This window comes from Ranitomeya variabilis, chromosome 1 (assembly GCF_051348905.1).
Source record: "Ranitomeya variabilis isolate aRanVar5 chromosome 1, aRanVar5.hap1, whole genome shotgun sequence".
Classification (NCBI taxonomy): Eukaryota; Metazoa; Chordata; class Amphibia; order Anura; family Dendrobatidae; genus Ranitomeya; species Ranitomeya variabilis.
The window spans coordinates 650,112,367-650,133,201 of record NC_135232.1 but is presented as its reverse complement, the minus strand read 5'-3'; the positions used below and the strand labels follow the sequence as shown (position 1 = coordinate 650,133,201).

The 20,835-nt window shown below is 42.6% G+C and overlaps 1 protein-coding gene across 4 annotated transcripts in view; it reads right to left on the bottom strand.

The window, feature by feature from the left end:
* The window catches only part of RAB15 (RAB15, member RAS oncogene family), a 112,785-nt gene that overhangs the window by 17,471 nt on the left and 74,479 nt on the right, over window positions 1-20,835 (bottom strand). For 2 of the 4 annotated variants that reach the window (XM_077262469.1, XM_077262477.1), the window contains one exon: window positions 20,603-20,692. In XM_077262469.1, coding sequence (XP_077118584.1) covers window positions 20,603-20,692 — 90 coding nt within the window. Of the gene's footprint in view, window positions 1-13,655; window positions 13,728-20,602; window positions 20,693-20,835 lie in introns of all 4 variants that reach the window. The other 2 variants (XR_013215560.1, XR_013215561.1) reach the window with 2 other exon arrangements.

The window sequence follows — 20,835 nt, the reverse complement described above, 5'->3', positions numbered from 1 at the left end:
CAGGATAGATTGGAGGGGCACGAGAGTGTTAGAGCGGAGGCCACACAGTAGGAGGTTGCAGTAGTCAAGGCAGGAGATGATGAGGGCATGCACTAGAGTTTTTGCAAATTCTAGGTTGAAGATTGTACAAATCCGGGGAATATTTTTGAGTTGAAGTCGGCAGGAAGTGGAAAGGGATTGAATATGTGGTTTGAAGGAGAGATCAGAGTCAAAGATTACCCCGAGGCAGTGACCTTATGGGACTGGGGAGCAGTCATTTATTTTAAATGGATAGGTCTATTGGGGGAGTCAAGTGAGATGAAAGATGATGAATTCTGTTTTGTCCATGTTAAGTTTTAGAAATCTAGCGGAGAAGAAGGATGAAATGGCGGATAGACATTGAGGGATTCTGGTTTGTAGGGAGGTGATATCTGGTCCAGAGATGTAGATCTGTGTGTCATCAGCATAGAGATGATACTGCAAGCCATGAGATTCTATGAGCTGTCCCAGGCCGAAGATGTAAATGAAGAAGAATAGGGGCCCTAGGACTGAACCTTGCGGAACTCCGATAGATAGGGGGCGAGGTGAGGAGGTGGTGTGTGAGTAGGAGACACTGAATTGAGGCTCTTTCTATAGCTCCACCATTTACCCAAATTCTACAATCCAAACAGAAAAAGGGAAGCAAGTGCCAATAGTAAGTTTTCAATCACTTTATTAACAACAATTATTTAAAAAGAGTTTAAAAGTGAAGATACAAATGCACAATACAACCACCCAACTGGGTAATACACCCGTGTGTAATGTCTCCATAAAATACCAACCATATGGCTCAAATACCACATATAGACTTATTGCTCATATTAATATACATAGTACCCTATTGCATGAGAATATATAAGTCCTTTTGCTTAAGGTGGCCCGTCCCAGCCTACAACTGTCATGTCGGACGCTGTTCAGACCAGGTCGTCCGACAGACAGCGGTAATTCCGCTTTTGACCACTATTTACTCATTGGCGTCTGCTAGATTTTGTCTAGCTGTTCAGGGGTCAATTTACCTGATCCTCGGATTGGAAGCTGGGCCATTTCCATGGCCTTTAAATAGTTCTCCTGATCATTGGGCGTCGCCGATTATAGCTTCTGTCTTGCGTTGTTATCTCGGTCTGGAGTGGAGAGCTGGTGGTTGGAGATTCGTTGCTGGTGGTGTATATTCCTTCATCTTATTTACTCCTTCCTATATTTGTGTTTATTTTGCCCTGCACATTTATAGTGTATTCCTGAGTGTCTGCGGCGTGGTGTATATTCTCCTTTATCCTTGTCTGTGCTAACTGTGGGTATTTAAGTATTACCTCTTCACTGGGTGGTGGGTGGAGGTTTCAGCCTAGGGCTGAGCTCAGGAGTTAGGGTGAGGTTCGAGGCCTGAACATGCACACCATCAGTGTAAACTTCAGGTAGAGGGTCAGTCAGGATTTTACACAGCAGATTTTAGGATTGAAAAACTGTCTCATCCTATCCGCGTGGTCACCATCAATGCTGCTCCTCTCTCTCAGGGGGAGGTTACTGAATTTGTGGCTGAGGTGAAACTCCACATTGGAGTTCTACATTCTGAGCGGGTTACATGTAAGGTGCTTAGGAATCTTCCTGCTCAGGTGGTTTTGGGTTTTCCTTGGTTGTCTATGCACAACCCGGTAATTGACTGGAAAACTCAGGACATAATTCGGTGGAGCGAGTTCTGCCAGGAGAATTGCCTGGCCACATGTGTGGCTGCGGTGACTTCAAGCGTTCCGGAGTCACTTCAGGATTTTGTGGATGTGTTCTCTGAGAAGGGTTGTTCAGAGTTACCGCCACATCGTCCTTATGACTGTTCTATCAGGTTTAAACCAGGGGCCAAATTACCTAAAGCAAGGATGTTTAACATCTCCGGTCCGGAGAGACAAGCGTGAAAAGATTACATTGCTGAAAGGTTGAGCAAAGGGCACATCAGGCCGTCATCCTCGCCGGTGGCAGCAGGGTTCTTCTTTGTGAAGAAGAAAGATGGCGGATTACGCCCGTGTTTGGATTTCAGGGAGTTGAACCAGATTACGGTTCGTGATCCATACCCTATGCCTCTGATACCAGATTTGTTCAACCAGGTGGCAGGTGCTAGGTGGTTCACCAAGCTTGACCTCAGGGGGGCGTACAACCTCATAAGAGTCCATCAAGGTGATGAGTGGAAGACTGCTTTTAATACCCCTGAGGGTCATTTTGAAAATTTGGTGATGCCGTTTAAGTTGACTAACGCACCTGCAGTGTTCCAACATTTCATCAATGATGTGTTCTCGCATGTTTTGGGGAAATTCGTTATCGTGTACCTAGATGACATTCTCATATATTCTTGCGACCGTGAGGCTCATTTAGATCATGTCAGGCAGGTGTTACGGCTTCTCAGAGAGAATAAGCTGTATGCTAAACTTGAGAGATGTGTATTTTCTGTTCAAGAGTTGCCTGTCTTGGGTTATATTGTGTCTGCTTCTGGTTTTAAAATGGACGCCGCTAAGGTGCAGGCGGTGCTGCATTGGGACTGTCCTGATAACCTGAAAGCACTTCAGCGGTTCCTTGGGTTTTCTAATTACTATAGGAAATTTATCAAGGATTTTTCGATCATTGCTAAACCGCTAACTGACATGACTAAAAAGGGTACCAATTTCTCTGTTTGGCCTGAGGCTGCTGTGCGCGCATTTGAATTTCTTAAGAACAGTTTTGTTTCAGCCCCCATTCTTGTGCAGCCAGACGTATCTAAACCATTGGTTGTGGAAGTCTATGCGTCTGAGGTTGGTGTGGGGGCGGTACTATCTCAAGGCTCATCTTTGAGTGGTTTACGTCCGTGCGCCTATTTCTCCAAGAAATTGTCGTCCGCCGAACGTAACTACGATATCGGCAACAGGGAGTTGTTGGCAATTAAGTTGGCCTTTGAGGAATGGCGACACTTCCTGGAGGGGTCGGTCCATCAGGTAACTGTTATTACCGATCATAAGAATCTGCTGTATTTGGAGTCAGCCAAGCGTCTGTCCCCCAGGCAGGCTTGCTGGGCATTGTTTTTCACGCGGTTCAATTTTGTGGTCACTTACAGACCGGGGTCTAAAAACACTAAGGCGGATGCTCTGTCCAGGTGTTTTCCGGGGGGAGAACCTCGGGAGGATCCAGTACCCATCCTCCAAAAGGGTGTTGTGGTTTCGGCTCTCACTACCGAGGTTGAGGCTGAGATTGCCGAGGCTCAGGAGGAGGTACCATCTGAGCTTCCCGTCAACAAATCTTTTGTTCCGCTTCATCTCTGCCCAAAGGTTTTGGCGGAGCAACATGATATCGTCCTGGCTGGTCACCCAGGGGTTAGAGGTACCTTGGAGTTGGTGTCACGTCGGTTTTGGTGGCCCAAGATCTGACAGGACGTGGTCTCATACGTGTCAGCTTGTACCACGTGCGCTAGGGCTAAGACGTCCCGCTCCCGTCCTGTTGGCACACTACTTCCTCTTGAGGTACCTAGTAAGCCATGGACGGAAATCTCCATGGATTTCATCACTGATTTGCCCTCATTAGCTGGAAACACGGTCAATCTTGGTGATTGTTGATCGTTTTTCTAAAATGTCGCACTTTGTGTGTTTGCCTGCGTTGCCTAACGCTAAGACTCTGGCTCAGGTATTTGTGCAGGAGGTGGTCAGACTTCATGGGGTTCCGTCTGACATCGTGTCTGATAGGGGCTCTCAGTTTGTGGCAAAATTTTGGAGAGCGTTTTGCTCACGGCTGGGAATCAAGTTATCTCATTCTTCGGCGTTTCATCCTCAGTCAAATGGTCAGACTGAGCGTATGAACCAAAATTTGGAACAGTACTTACGCTGCTTTGTCTCTGATAACCAGGAGGAGTGGTCTACCTTTCTTCCTTTGGCTGAGTTTGCCATCAATAATCACCGCCAGGAGTCGTCTGGGGAGTCTCCGTTTTTTTTGTGTTTACGGGCTACATCCTCAATTTTGTACCTTGAGTCAGAGGGGCTCTTCCGGCGTTCCGGAGGAGGACCAGTTAGGAACACAATTGTCATCAGTCTGGAGGAGAGTTAAACAGCGCCTGTTGAGTGTGGGTGCTAGGTACAAACGTGTGGCTGACAGGTCCGGACCTGGCACACGCCTACTGAGTGTGGATGACTGGGTGTGGTTATCCACAAAAAACATAAGACTCAAAATACCATCCCTTAAATTGGGTCCACGGTTTATTGGTCCATTTAGGGTCACCGCCGTCATTAACCCAGTTGCATACCGATTCGAGCTCCCTACGGTGTATAAGATACATAATGTGTTCCACAGGTCTCTTCTAAAGAAGGTGGTGGGTTCTGTGGACGCGGCGCCTATGCCACTTCCAGTCTTGGTGGATGGTATTTTGGAGTTTGAAGTCTCCAAGGTGGTTGACTCGTGTAGTGCATCGCACTTTACAGTACTTGGTACACTGGCGTGGTTATGGGCCTGAGGAGAGGTCCTGGGTACCAGCCTCGAACGTTCATGCTGACCGGCTGGTCAGGTTGTTTCACCGCCGTCATCCGGACAAGCCGGGTCCTATAAGCCGTGAGGGCCCTGGGGTCCCTCGTAGAAGGCGGGGTACTGTCATGTCGGACGCTGTTCAGACCAGGTCGTCCGACAGACAGCAGTAATTCTGCTTTTGACCACTATTTACTCATTGGCGTCTGCTAGATTTTGTCTAGCTGTTCAGGGGTTAATTTACCTGATCCTCGGATTGGAAGCTGGGCCATTTCCATGGCCTTTAGATAGTTCTCCTGATCATTGGGCGTCACCGATTATAGCTTCTGTCTTGCGTTGTTATCTCGGTCTGGAGTGGAGAGCTGGTGGTTGGAGATTCGTTGCTGGTGGTGTATATTCCTTCGTCTTATTTACTCCTTCCTATATTTGTGTTTATTTTGCCCTGCACATTTATAGTGTATTCCTGAGTGTCTGCGGCGTGGTGTATATTTTCCTTTATCCTTGTCTGTGCTAACTGTGGGTATTTAAGTATTAACTCTTCACTGGGTGGTGGGTGGAGGTTTCAGCCTAGGGCTGAGCTCAGGAGTTAGGGTGAGGTTCGAGGCCTGAACATGCACACCATCAGTGTAAACTTCAGGTAGAGGGTCAGTCAGGATTTCCCTAGTCTTAGGGTACCGTCACACAGTGCCATTTTCATCGCTACGATGGCACGATTCGTGACGTTGCAGCGTCGTATGATTATCGCTCCAGCGTCGTAGACTGCGGTCACACGTTGCAATACACGGCGCTGGAGCGATAATTTCATGACGTATTTGCGATGTAGAAGCCGTTGGTTACTGTGCGCACATCGTATACAACCTGTGTCACACGATGCAATCATGCCGCCACAGCGGGACACTAGACGACGAAAGAAAGTTTCAAACGATCTGCTACGACGTACGATTCTCAGCGGGGATCCGGATCGCAGTAGCGTATCAGACACAACGATATCGTAACGATATCGCTAGAACGTCACGAATCGTGCCGTCGTAGCGATGAAAATGGCACTGTGTGACGGTACCCTTAGGGAAATTGCAGGGGCCCGGGTTATTAGCTCTCGCTCACCTAGTCTCTCCCTGACAACCTTCCTGTAAACATATATTCAAAGGGTTACTAAAGTATATTACCCTGGTGTGACAAATATTTAAAGGCAAGAGCTATATGTAATCCTTGTAGTGCACATAGGTAACTGTATACATGTTAATAAACTATATAACTGGTTATTGCCATATAAAATATCTATTGCAATTAAATGTAGTCAAGCAGATTCAGACAATCAGATAAAGTGCACAGTGCTTATTTAAAGTCCGCTACAAAACCTATTGCACATACATTCAAATAGATAGGGCAAACGCCTCCAATATAGAATTCATTGCAGTAAACACGAGTGAGAATGGGAGATCAGTTTAAATTAACATAAGTATGAAAGGGTATACGACCTAATCAGGCAGCGTGGGTCCCCCACGGAATATATGTTTACAGGAAAGTTGTAGGCTGGGACGGGCCACCTTAAGCAAAATGACATACAGTATATTCTCATGCAATAGGGTGCTATGTGTATTAACATGAGCAATAAGTCTATATGTGGTATTTGAACCATATGGTTGGTATTTTATGGAGACATTACACAGGGGTGTATTACCCAGTTGGGTGGTTGTATTGTGCATTTGTATCTTCACTTTTAAACTCTTAAAATAATTGTTGCTAATAAAAGTGATTGAAAACTTACTATTGGCACTCGCTTCCCTTTTTCTATTTGGATTGTGCATTGTTGTGGGAGGCGCCACTGTTTAAGCCTTCTGTGTATAGGTTACCCAAATTCTAGATGACAGGGTAATCTTTAAGCCAGATCCAGCCTACCTTTCTAACGTAGCACCTCGATTCCACAGACTACAATAAGTCGTCCTTCCCTCCTTTGGTTCTAATCCAAAGAACCAGAAGGAGGAAAGACTTCATACTCTGGCTGTGAGAAGATGCGTAATCAGATATTTGGCCGCCACAGAAAGCTGGAGAAAGGATTGGTTATTGTTCGTGTGCTTCCAGAGTTCTGGAAAAGGGTTTAATGCCTCAAAATCCACAGCTGCTAGATGAATTAGAGAGGCCATTTCTTTAGCCTAATCATGAAATGCCAAGGTGGTCTCGGAAGGGTTAAAGGGTCATTCTATCTGGGCCATGGCATCCTCCTGCTCTTCTTCCACTTTTTATAGGTATTATGGATTCGATGTAGGTGCATGTTAGGCTACGTTCACATTAGCGTTGTGCGGCGCAGCGTTGGGCGCAGCCGCGGCGACGCATGCGTCATGCGCCATTATATTTGACATGGGGGGCGCATGGACATGCGTTGTCTTGCGTTTTGTGATGCATGCGTCATTTTGGCGCAACTGTCAGGGCGCAGAGGACACTGCATGATGCAGTTTTTTCTGCGCCAAAAATCATGCAAAAAATGAACGCATGCATCACAAAACGCTGCGCTGTGCATGCGTTTTGCATGCGTTGTGCGTTGCGTCGCAGACGCTGCGCCGCACAACGCAAATGTGAACGTAGCCTTACAGAACTCCCCAGCACCCAGAATATGTTATGCAGTTATTTGTATATATAATAGGTTCCATGTGAGATATATGTCCCTAAAGCATCAGCCCACAGGCTGCGCCCTTGGGCAGAGGAGACAAGATATCCCCCTTCTGACCTCCCCCACCTTTGTAATTCCCACAGTAAATATCAGCAGGCTCCGGCCACCTGCGGCTATTGTAATGTATGTCTGGCTTGCCGCTTTTGAATGGGCCTGCCCTCTGTATCTGTTGTGATATATATTGTGTTCTGTGAATAAAGTGTGTGAGACTGGAAATACGTGGAGAAGCAGTCAGCTTTTATATGCTCTCATGTAATCAAGGAATTCCAGCCAGCGTCCTTCATTCAGACTCCAGCCAAAGCAAAGTGGACCTCCTGAAACACGGGTGTAACTGAAAGAGGTACCCCAGCTTGGTAGACCCCGTTACAGTGCATCTTCTGATCTCATCTTTGGGAGAAGGGTTATCCAGGTTGTGGTCCCTCCCCGAATTCTTATTTCCTCTGATGTTCTCTTGTAGTACTGTCATGGGTGATCGATAAAGTCTTAGTTACCTACCGGTAACAGTATTTTTCAGAACCCATGACAGAACCCTTACATGTGTGGGTGAGCACTTTTTTTTTTTTTTTTCTTTCAACGGTTGCTTTTTATTGTAGCAACCACTGGAGATCCTCTCATGCTCTGTAATCCAACTGATGCACGGGAGCCATACTGCCCTTTTTAGCCAGTAAACATGAGAATGAATGACCTCGGGGAGATCAAAACATCCAACACCGCGGAGACACCATCACGTGTTTCTCAGCGCAGTGATCCAGAACACTGCCCCCATACCTTAAGGGAAATATGCAAATGCATGTAGAAAAGCCGCGGAGACACCATCACGTGATGGTGTCTCCGAGGCTTTTCTACATGCATTTGCATATTTCCCTAAAGGGATGGGGGCAGTGTTCTGGATCACTGCGTTGAGAAACACGTGAGGGTGTCTCCGCGGTGTTGGATGTTTTGATCTCCCCGAGGTCATTCATCCTCATGTTTATAGTCTTTTCACTAGGCACTGCTCCTAATAGCCATTTTTCTACTCCACACTGATGAGGGGCAAATACCCCGAAACAGCTGTCTGTGGATGGATACCATGTTTTAGCATAGGTGGTTTTCCTTTATTGGATGCTGCCCTTCCCGTAGTTGTTCCTTCCTGGTGAAAGACCTGGCTATTCATTGCTTGCGTTGAGAAACACATGATGGTGTCTCCGCGGCTTTTCTACATGCTTTTTAGCCAGTAGATTTTCTCTTTCTTGGTGGGCAAATACCCTCTCGTGGTGCTGTCATGGGTTCTGAAAAATCCCGTTACCGGTAAGTAACACTTTTTTCACAAGGCAATGTTCCACAACAGCAGATTTACATATTTTTTCATCATATAACGCCACTTGACATTATGTCCCCCAATTTTAAGCACATTATTTGGTTAAATAATGGAAATTAATGCAAACAAGCTATCATGGTTTTTAAAATGGAAAAATACATGTTTTGGCTTTTTGGGAGAAGGAGAGCAAAAAACATGGGTAAAAAATGGCAGCGTCCTGAAGTGTATGTGGTTTTATTTACAGTCCTGTCCTAAAATTGAACAGTCCAGGAACTAAAGACAGGCGCTGCTGTTTCACTCATGTCAGAATGTCTAGGCCTAGGAAATGAAAATGTAGTTTTCGATGATCATAGAGCCATGTGTTCGGAGTTGATACAATGCAGCAGGATGTGTAAACAGCTGGTGTGGGGCATGAGTAGCTGATAAATGCAATGTTTACCTAACAGCAATGAAAACCTCTTATCTAATCCATTCTCACTGTTAAAATTATGTTTCATTTTATAGGTTACAATTTAAGATCCAAAAGAAATGGTTACTGTATATTGGTTTCAAAGACTTTAGAAATTATACAGACTGAAATTAGACGATGCTTGATTGTTTGATGCAAGTTTTTACAAAATGTTATACAGAGCAGGCAAGGGCAGCGCTTACATAGCCGACAGTTACTGTTTGCACAGTCAACACTGTAGTTAATCTTAAACCACCAAGTGTATTTTAGGGGTGTAAAGTTCCTTATCTGTCAAGGATATTAGGATTATACATAGAGAAAGATAAGCGGAATATTTTCAGACTTTAATCAGCAAATTGGCTCATGTGCAAAGCTATTTAATACACTGTTTACAGAAAAAAATAAAAATAAATAAAAAAGTAAATGAGCATATACTTGGCAGTAAGGAAATAATATATATAAATAATATAAGGTACTTAGTAAACACTGTTTTGGATTTAAAAAAAAAAAAAAAAAAAAGGGTAAAAGCCAACCGCGACAAGGTGTATCCGAATCGGGACAGTCTTTAGTATTAAAATCTTTCCTGGTGTCAGTGACCTCAGTGTAGATGAGGGCAGAGCAAGTCCGGGACAAGACTGTTTTTTTTAAATGGCCACAGTATGAACATGCACCTTCACTCTGCATGTATACCAACTTATGCTCCGGCTCATTTCTTTGCTTTTACTACAGTTTCTTGTACTCTGTTCAAATATGCCTAGGCATTGAGCTAGGTATTGTATTTCATCTATATAACTTCCCATGGGCAGGTGTCTGAACCAGTCGAACCCTGGTCCTGCCCTACCCCCAACTACAATGAAGTCATCTGTCACAAAGTGAGGTTTTAATATCATAGGATAGGACGGTCCCGGCTGAGTCCACTTTGTCACGTTGGGATGGCTTTTATGCTATTTTGATCAAAAACAAAGGCTACAAATTCCCCTATGGTATTTATATGTGCTATTACTATTTACTTACAGCAGTATATATGATCGTTTAGTTTCTATTTTAGGTTTCTGTCTGTTAAATGGCCACTTTGCATGTATACCAAGTTATGCTCCAGCTCATTTGGTTTTGCCATTTACAGAAGAACTAAACAGTACAGGAAAGTAAGGTCAACCTGACAATTTCTGCAGTACCAGACAAGTATCGTACTAGTATAGGGTCAGAAGGAAGGAACGCCCCCGGAAGAAGCTATCTGCGAAACGCGCGTTGGGGTGAGGTGGGACGCTGAACCAGCTACAGGTAGATATGGTGACTGCTGTTATATGTTCGGTATTTATATAGTATTGGTTGCACTACATATGCTTAGGCAATAGTTAGTGTTAAATACCCTTAATATATACAGCGCTACTCGCTCCATACTGCAGGATGTGCTTTTTAGCATGATATATGTGGTGGTTCCCCACCTCTTGTTTAGGTGCTTGTGCACTATGGCATTGGATATGTGTTTCCACTAATAAAGCCTTGTTTTATTTATACTTTGGATCTCTTTAGATCGAAGTTTAGTGAGTATGTTGAATTTTAATGCCTGATCCTTTTATACTCAGGGGAGAAAAGCCACCAGGCTGGATGCACATGTTGCAGATTCAATGCAAATTTTCAGCTGCTTATCTGTAGGGCTTCCACACAAAAACTTGCATGTGTTACAAGCAGATTTTATTTGGACTTTCACCCTATGCATTGCAATATAATCTGCACAAAGAATTGACAAACTGCAGATTTTAAAATCTGCAAAAGAGGTCAATTTATGTGCTGAAAATGTCTGCAGTGTGTAGATTAGGTATTTAAAGGCAACCTGTCATATGAAAAAAAACGCTATTGACTTGCATATATGGGGTAAATGTGCAGGTTAATTAAGTTCTAAACCTGCCCAGTGATGGCACTTAGACACCTGCTGCTGGAGGAAATGAACTTTATTCCTCTCGGCGTGGTAGTGCCGGCACAGGTTAAGTAACCACTCAGTCTATAGAGAGCGATGGCTGTAATTGCGCCCCCAGCACTGACTGACTGCTCAGCATTAGAGCTGCAGTATAGGTTCTCAAGATGAAGAAGTTGGTCCAACTTAAAAATGCGTCAAGAATAAACCGCATGATAAATTCTGTATAATGTGTTCTAGATTTCTTGATTTGAAACATCATCAGCGCAGCCCAACACTCCTATCCTATGTTGTGTTTCACAAGGTGGGATTTCCTGACCTGAGGGTAGTGCAGCAGCTGTAAATCCTCAATTCCTCAGTTGGTGGTTAAAGGGAACCTGTCAGCAGGATTGTGCACAGTAACCTACAGACAGTGTCAGGTACAGTGCCTTGCGAAAGTATTCGGCCCCCTGTAAATTTTCAACCTTTTCCCACATATCATGCTTCAAACATAAAAGATATCAAATGTAAATTTTTGGTGAAGAATCAACAAGTGGAAAACAATTGTGAAGTTGAATGAAATGTATTGGTTATTTTAAATTTTTGTGGAAAATCAAAAAATTAAAAAGTGGGGCATGTAATATTATTCGGCCCCTTTAACTTAATACTTTGTTGCGCCACCTTTTGCTGCCATTACAGCTACAAGTCGCTTGGGGTATGTCTCTATCAGTTTTGTACATCGAGAGACTGAAATTCTTGCCCTTTCTTCCTTGGCAAACAGCTTGAGCTCAGTGAGGTTTGATGGAGATCGTTTGTGAACAGCAGTTTTCAGCTCTTTCCATAGATTCTCAATTGGATTGAGGTCTGGACTTTGACTTGGCCATTCTAACACCTGGATACGTTTATTTGTGAACCATTCCATTGTAGATTTTGCTTTAGGTTTGTGATCATTGTCTTGTTGGAAGACAAGTCTCCGTCCCAGTCTCAGGTCTTTTGCAGACTCCAACAGGTTTTCTTCAAGAATGGTCCTGTATTTGGCTCCATCCATCTTCCCATCAATTTTAACCATCTTCCCTGTCCCTGCTGAAAAGCAGGCCCAAACCATGATGCTGCCACCACGTTTGACAGTGGGGATGGTGTGTTCAGGGTGATGAGCTGTGTTGCCTTTAAGCCAAACATATCGTTTGGCATTGTTGCCAAAAAGTTTGATTTTGGTTTCATCTGACCAGAGCACCTTCTTTCACATGTTTGGTGTGTCTCCCAAGTGGCTTGTTGCAAACTTTAAACAACACTTTTTATGGATATCTTTGAGAAATGGCTTTCTTCTTGTCACTCTTCCATAAAGGCCAGATTTGTGCAGTGTACGACTGATTGTTGTCCTATGGACAGACTGTCCCACCTCAGCTGTAGATCTCTGCAGTTCATCCAGAGTGATCATGGGCCTCTTGGCTGCATCTCTGATCAGTCTTCTCCTTGTTTGAGATGAAAGTTTAGAGGGACGGCCGGGTCTTGGTAGATTTGCAGTGGTATGATACTCCTTCCATTTCAATATGATCGCTTGCACAGTGCTCCTTAGGATGTTTAAAGTTTTGGAAATCATTTTGTATCCAAATCCGGCTTTAAACTTCTCCACAACAGTATCACGGACCTGCCTGTTGTGTTCCTTGGTCTTCATGATGCTCTCTGTGCTTCAAACAGAACCCTGAGACTATTACAGAGCAAGTGCATTTATACGGAGACTTGATTACACACAGGTGGATTATATTTATCATCATTAGGCATTTAGGACAATATTAGATCATTCAGAGATCCACAATGAACTTCTGGAGTGAGTTTGCTGCAATGAAAGTAAAGGGGCCGAATAATATTGCACGCCCCACTTTTCAGTTTTTGAATTTCCACAAAAATTTAAAATAACCAATAAATTTCGTTCAACTTCACAATTGTGTTCCACTTGTTGATGATTCTTCACCAAAAATTTACATTTGGTATCTTTATGTTTGAAGCATGATATGTGGGAAAAGGTTGAAAAGTTCCAGGGGGCCGAATACTTTCGCAAGGCACTGTAGGTTACATAGTTACATAGTTAGTAAGGCCGAAAAAAGACATTTGTCCATCCAGTTCAGCCTATATTCCATCATAATAAATCCCCAGATCTACGTCCTTCTACAGAACCTAATAATTGTATGATACAATATTGTTCTGCTCCAGGAAGACATCCAGGCCTCTCTTGAACCCCTCAACTGAGTTCGCCATCACCACCTCCTCAGGCAAGCAATTCCAGATTCTCACTGCCCTAACAGTAAAGAATCCTCTTCTATTTTGGTGGAAAAACCTTCTCTCCTCCAGGTGCCTTTATACTGATTACAATGATACCTTGGTTGATGAAATCCGTCTTGTGGTTGTGGTTTAATCTTTATTTGCAGTTGTTAGTTAATGACATGCTTGTGCCCCTGGGTGGATCTGGAGGGGGAGGGTCTTGTGGTGCTCTGATTAGGTATTCATAATGCAGACTGCTGACAGGTCTCTGATCCCTCACTGATCTGCCCCCTAGTTCCCTTTAAACAACCCCAAAAGGTGAGTTGTTACCATACCCCTCACCTTATATATTTTGCCCATCAGACAAGACCCTATTGCTCTTGGTATTCCCCTGTCTCTCTAGTAATGCCTATTGACACATTGCCTGAATCTGTGGAGTTTATGTTTTTGGTTTGAGAATATTTTATTATATCCTACTCTGGTTGTAGCCTCTTCCCCCAGAGAAAAGAACGCAATTTAGTTGTCACAGTAAACCATACATGTTTGGGCTTATAATAAATCAACCATGCATAATATACAGTAAAATAAGAGACACTGTCAAATTAATACATACTTATCTGCAGTACATACATTTTCTCCTTAGTTCATGGTCCACTGAAAATGCTGTTCAATGTTTGAACACTGCCTGTAAAATAAAATACAGGATTAATATATATCTACGTGCACCAGAAACTTCTTAGTGTTCAAAATATTGGTTTCTCATGAATGGAGTCTAGGAGATAGTGGTGGGTCTGAAATGAGTTTACCTGCCTCAACCTATAAAGGAGACTCAAGCGTCCCCGGAAATTTCATATTGATAACAGATTTGCAAGATGAACTCAGCAGACTGATGTTTCAAAGCAGGTGCATGATCGGTTTTATGGTATACCACCCCAAGAACGAAATTTGATTCTTGGCTTGAGAAAACTATTTTTGCAATTAAAAAGAAATGACAAGGTTGTAGTAATATTTATGAAGAGGTTGAGCGGTTGAATGGTAGTCACTAGGAAAATAAAAAAATGTAGGGATCTGACCCACACTTGATCTTCTGTCACAGGCATATGTAGAAGAGGCTGGTGTGTGGCCTTCTATAAAGTCTAAGAGCGCTCACACGCATCTATAGTCACCTCTAAGTGGCAGGAAAGTAACAGTAGGACTACTGATGGCCAAAGAAAAAAAGTAGTAGAGGCCCCCTAGGTGTACGGTATAATGGACCCATAGTATGTGCGGTCTTTTAATATAGCCTCCAGCAATAGCTCTAAAACGTTGGCTACAGACACAATGGTGGAGATTTACTGGGCAAAATACACTAATTCCAATGCAATTTACACCAAAAAAAATGGCAAACAAGCCTGACAACAAACTTATTGTTTGAGACACTTTTTTAGCCTTGTTTGACAAGGTGGGTGGCATGGCCTAGATGGAAAATGGGAACCAGGAGTATGGTTTGAAATGCAACAATGTGCACATAAAAAAAATTGTGCCAAAATTTGGGTGCCAATTATTGTTGCAAAGTGAGCTAACCAACAGGTGGTGCAAATTTAAATATAGTGCATTTGGCATACAATATGGGCACAGAATATTCCAGTATTGTGTGAGATACATAGGATATGTAAGACAATGTATTCTATATACTTTAAAAAAGTGACAAATGTGGCGTATGTAAAGCAGCTATGGAAACTTACTCCAAGTCCATTTTATTATTCAAATACCGTGAATAAACACCAGGACCATCAGTAAAAGAGACATAGCCATCCTTGTAAAATGTCCATGCCACTAAAATCTGTATATTCTGAGTATTTACAAGTCATACAAATTAATTTGTGAACTGCTTATAATGGGAAGTCCCATTAAAGATGACCTGTCGCCAGGTCAAAAGTGGTCAATTCTTGTTCTCATTTTATTCCCGCTGCTCCAATGAATACGGTGGGGTTTCTTTGTTTGTTTGTTTTTTTAAATCGGCCATACAGTTCCAGATATATGCCTTTTTATTTGCCAAGTTTTATTAAGGGGGCATACATCTATTAATTAATTTGTCATATCTTACTCCAATAGACTTTTGCTACTCATGATGACGCCAAACCCCACAACAGTGCAACAGCATGGATCAGAGCCTAGCTGCACAATTATAGCCAAATAGGTTGTTCTCTGAACCGTTTCCCGCATTCCAGGGACAACATAGTTTGACAGGTCTCTAATCACCTGTAGCAATGAGTGGAGAAGCAATCCAAGGGCAGCGATGGTCTAGTCTCTGGCTATAGTCCCGGAATGTTTTTTTCAAACTGTTTTCTCTGACAAGCTGGATCAAAAAGGTTAACACAGCTGGCTACAATCATGCAGTCAGGCTCTGATTCCTGCTGCACGTGGTTTGAGCAGCATGGATCCACTGAGAGGATCTGTGTAAATGGGACTAGGTCCTTTCAGGTCCTAAGCTCTAAATGTTGCTTTCTTGGAGCTAAAATACAGCTGTCTGTAATATCCTTCCTGTTCTCTTCAAGCTGTCAGCAAGGCAATGGTCTCTGCAGTAACACACTGGTCAGAAGAACTACATGGCTATCAAGCTTTAGAGCAGTGTTCCCCAACTCCAGTCCTCAAGAGCCACCAACAGGTCTTGTTTTCAGGATTTCCTTAGTATTGCGCAGGTGATAATTGCATCACCTGGACAGGCAAGAATTAAATTACCTGTGCAATGCTAAGGAAATCCTGAAAACATGACCTGTTGGTGGCTCTTGAGGACCGGAGTTGGGGAACACTGCTTTAGAGTATGTGCGCACATCGTCTTAAGTATGCAGATTCCTCCTGGAACCCGAATGAAAAAGATCAATAAACATTAAAAGTAATAAACCTATACATAGCAATGTCAAAACGATTTGCGGTTTATGTTTTGCCTTTTTTAACTTCTTTTAACAGTTTCCAAGAAGTAGCTAAAAGGAGTGACCTCATCATTCTTCAGAAGCTTTCCACTTGGATGTCACTTCTTTTAAATGTATAAGATTTAAGGCCATCAAAAATGACAAAAAAAAAAGACGACGACAAAAGATGCCTCAGGAAAAAACACTGCCAGCATTTTCCTAAAGTGTCTACCGTTTCAAAAAAACTATAGGACGCCATGTGCATCGGGGGACACATTCCATTGGTGCAAGGGGCCCAAAAGGTAAGAAGTTCTATTTCCACAGATGGTGTAATTTTGGTTTAAGATTTGCTTTTGAACTGCAAAAAGCCCACATATTGCCCTTGCACTCTTCTGTGTTCTCTCCTCCTGTGCACATACCCTTAAGCTGGCAATACACATTAGGCTTAGGTCAGCCAAACCTGCTGATATCGACATGTTTAGCCGACAGTCTAATGTGTATTGGGGCGCCGGCCAAGTGATGGTCAGTAGATATGTTGATTGTACATGTCCAATTGCAGACTGTCGATCGTATTGTTCTCACCGAGATAAGCCGCCAGACGACGCGTCAGACGGCAGCTTTTTCATAAGAACACAGGAGTGCGCAGTCAAATGAGTGCTCCTGTGTTCAGAGCGAGTTGGCCGAGATATCCGCTGGCCAAACGATCTTTCGGCTTACAGCCATCTGAGAGGTCATTCTGGCTTTACTGCCCGTAATGTGACTGCAGAGACTATTTCTTTCCCCTAAGTCTACTCAAGGATTATATTGAATGGCGCTGGTCACCAGGATTATAAAGTTTTTTTAAGAACTTCCCTTTAATTTTTTTTTTTTAACTTTACAAAGTTTTGAGAAAAAAAACACACTTATTATGGGATTCACTATCTATTGCATTATCATGCAGTCTTATCAGAATTTAAAGAAAACCCCCATTCCAGAGAGCAATATTTCAAAAACATGATAAACATATAGTAAATGTCGGTAGACCTCAGGTAATGGGTACAGCATGGCTTTAACATATTCTCGAGCCCAGTTATTCAGTGTTGCGCGATCAAAACAGAAATGATCCACTCATATCACTTTTTCTTATAGAAAGTTGTGCATAATAGCGAAAAACATCTGGAATCTGCTCACTTGCTATAGGCAATAGTTCTTCACCTGTGCTAATTTGGATAAGTATACCCTTACCAAAAACAAGTCCATACAGAAAAATGGAGTAAGGTCAGGCATCCACTTATTAGTGCAAATCTGTTATTAATATCCAATATATTCCTTTATACACAAAATACTACATTTTTCTAATATCTGGAGCAAACAATGACTACAAATAAGTTTTTTTCTATCAAATGAATAATACTTTATATGGGGAATTTCTATTTTGAACACCAAGATGCATCTCAGGTAGATATATATTGCTTTTCCCTATTTTATTTTACAGACTTTATAACTAACAGAATTGAAAATGGGACCACAAACAAAATATATTTCACAATTTTTCTTTAACAAAAGAAAAATATATAATAATAATTAGAGGCAGAACCATTTTAATCTAGAAGTTTTCATTTATAGGATAATTTGTTGACATTTATGTTACTGGTTTGTAACTTACCTTGAATGAGTAATTACCACTATTCCATTGAAGTTGCTAAAATGCAACACCACCAGTATCACCCCTTACCTGCATTGGGGAGTTCTTACAAATCCTATCATCTGCCCAAATAGGACACTTACAGGAGCTTTAATGACATCGCATTGTCGCCTATTGGTATTAATAAGACGTTGTTGCAGCGACAACAGCTTCAACTCCTCTGGGAAGGTTTTCGCCAAAATTTTGGAGTGGTCTGTGGTAATTTTTGCTATTCATCCAGAAGCGTATTTGTGACACCACACACAGATATGGGAAGAGAGGGTTGGACTCACAATCTTCATTCTAGTTTATCCCAAAGGTGTTGGATGGAGTTGAGGTCAGGGCTCTGTACAACCAGTCATGTTCTTTCACACCAAACTCATCCAACCAGGTCTTTATGGACCTTGCTTTGTGTACTGAGCACGTTCAAGGGGTACAGAAAAAGTCTTTCCCCAATCTGGTTCCACAAATATGGGAATGTCCAAATCACTTAATTCTTTAGCACAAGATTTCAGTTCACTGGAACTAAGCAACCTAGGGTGACCCCTGAGAGACAACCCCGTAGCATCATCCCTCCTCCATCCAACCTTACAGCAGGTATGACACAATCAGGAAGTAACTGTCTTGATATTCACCAAACCCATACTCATCCATCAGATGCCAGATAAAGAAATGTATCCGACTCTCTACAGAACACATTTCTACTGCTTCAGAGTTCAGTGCCTTCGTGCTTTACACCACTCCGTCCAAAGCTTGGCATTGTGCTTGGTGACCTAAGACTTGTATGCAGTTGCTTGGCCATTGAAACCCATATGATGAAGCTCCTGGTGCAAAATTTTGGTGTTGATGTTACTGTCAGAGGAGGTTTGCTACTTTTCCTTCCACTTTCATTAATACCCCTCACAAATGATGGTGGACTTGTTACACTGGTGATTTCCTATTACAGGACCATGCTCTATAGAACGAGCAATTCTGTTGCATGTTAGTAAAGGCAGACTACATGGCGAGGGACCATATTGTATACATTGTGGACAAGGGGACTTAATAAAAAAATGAACGCAATGTTTAAGAGGTGTGTCCCAATGAAAATCCCATATACTGTATATACTGTATGCGCTGCCTATTTAATTGTAGTAAATTACAATTATCCCTAATGCTTTAGGGACTTCCAGCTGCAGGAGATGATTGTAGTTTGTACATGATGTGGATGACCACTTAGGATCAAAACTTATTTCCATTTTATGTAAACCCAATGGTTCTGAAACAGCAGCACTGACTCCAACTTAGAAATTTCTGGAATTCAGTTTGCAGCCAGTGAGAGAGTCAAAAAAAATTGCACAGGGTGTGATTTCCAACAATCTCTAAAAAGTTTTGAAGTGTCCGTTTACTTATAGGCTTCATGAATATGGGTGTTCCTTTTATAAATTTAAGTACGGTAGTTTCTAACATGTTAGCAAAGAGCAGAATTGATAGCTGCATAATAGGTAAAGACCGTCCCAGTGACCACCCAGATTTGTCACATTCCACAGAAAGTCTTTCTTTCAGTGCGTTAGAAAATTACCACACCGAGGAGATTTGGAAAACCTGAAGACATTAGCTTTCCTAACTCAAACAGTCCCTTATTATATACTCGCTGCTCACTGGGGAGAATGTGATTTCCCTACTACGCCTGACTAGTGATGAGCTAACGTGCTGGGATAAGGCGCTATCCACCATGCTTGTGTGCTAAGCGGGTGTCTTTGGCATGCTCGAATACTATGTTCAAGACCTCGCAGCTTCATATCTCGCGGCTGTTAGAAAGCTGCAACACATGCAGGGATTACCTAACAGCCGCGAGACATGCAGCCGCGGGGTCTTGAACATAGTATTCAAGCATGCCGAAGACACCCGCTTAGCACACAAGCATGGTGGATAACGCCTTATCCCAGCACGTTCGCCCATCATTACTCCTGACAGCTATAAAAACGTGCAGTGAACTTACCACACATTTCATCCCCATTGAAAGATAAGTATTTGTTGCCATGGGAACAGTATCCACTAATACAGGGATTTCAAGGCCACTTTTGGAGCACTGCCACTAGACAGTTTAACCTTTTTGCTACTTGAAACGATTATTCCTTGTCTATGTGCTAGAAGTGTCGTGAAGTGATCACATCAATCATGGCAGATTCTCTAGAAATCCTTCACAAAGTTTATTTGCTTTGCAAGAATTGGGGTTACCAGCCCTTCATAAATATATTTCTGTCTGAACGCCATTTTTTTTAATGTCCTTACACCAGAAAACTTGCATAAATATATTAACAAATCATATTTTTTAAATTAACTTCTAAGTATTAAGTGGACACCATGTGATCCATTATTACCATCCTTGGCATTTTGTTCTGACAAGTGGCCATAAAAAGGACCTGAACGGCTGGAAAGGTTGCATACCCCTCTTTAGATTGATAACCTAACCTATACAGACAAATCATTGCATGTGAAGACAGTCAAAAAAATATCCTAGGGGTGCAAAATTACAAGACAGTAACAGTGGCGTCACTAGTGCCAAAGTTCCCAAGTCGAGCGCCACTTTGAACTTTATTGGTGATAATATGATGCCTGTACAGTTGGGTCCTGAGCCATAGGCTCAGTGCTTTGCCACTCTCAATCCTGTAAACTAGGGCACTGTGGCACAATGACATCAGTGCCTTGACCGCCTTGATGGCCTGTGCCTACCCCTCTGCAGAAATTAAGGACTGTATCTCGGATTCAGCAAGTTAAAAATTATATTTTTTTATGGCGAAGGGGCACAAAGGGGGCAGTAATTATATTAAGGGTGCACTCGTGAGGCACTATAACTGGGTCAGGCGGTGTAATACTTGCCTTGCCCAAAGCTATCCCACAGCAGGGAGAGGTATTCTAATGTGAGGAATGCAAACATCCATTATTCTGGTAATTGTACGATTATACCCCCTTTCTTGCAGTTCAAGTGGTTGACATTTTATATATATTTTAAGCAGAACATACCTTCATCCCCTGGTGCTTCCCAACTTGCCTTTTTTGTTCTTCGTCAGCTTTGTTTCCAATCAATATTTTCTGGACGCCATCAGGTGCATACTAAAAGAAAAGTGAGTTTTATTACATTGAAACTGCTGACAAATAGAATAGATACAAGATCACAAGCAATCAATGCAAAAAATGCCTGATGGCAATATACTGCTATAGTGCACACTAGTGCATTCTAACTGACCTAAAATCAT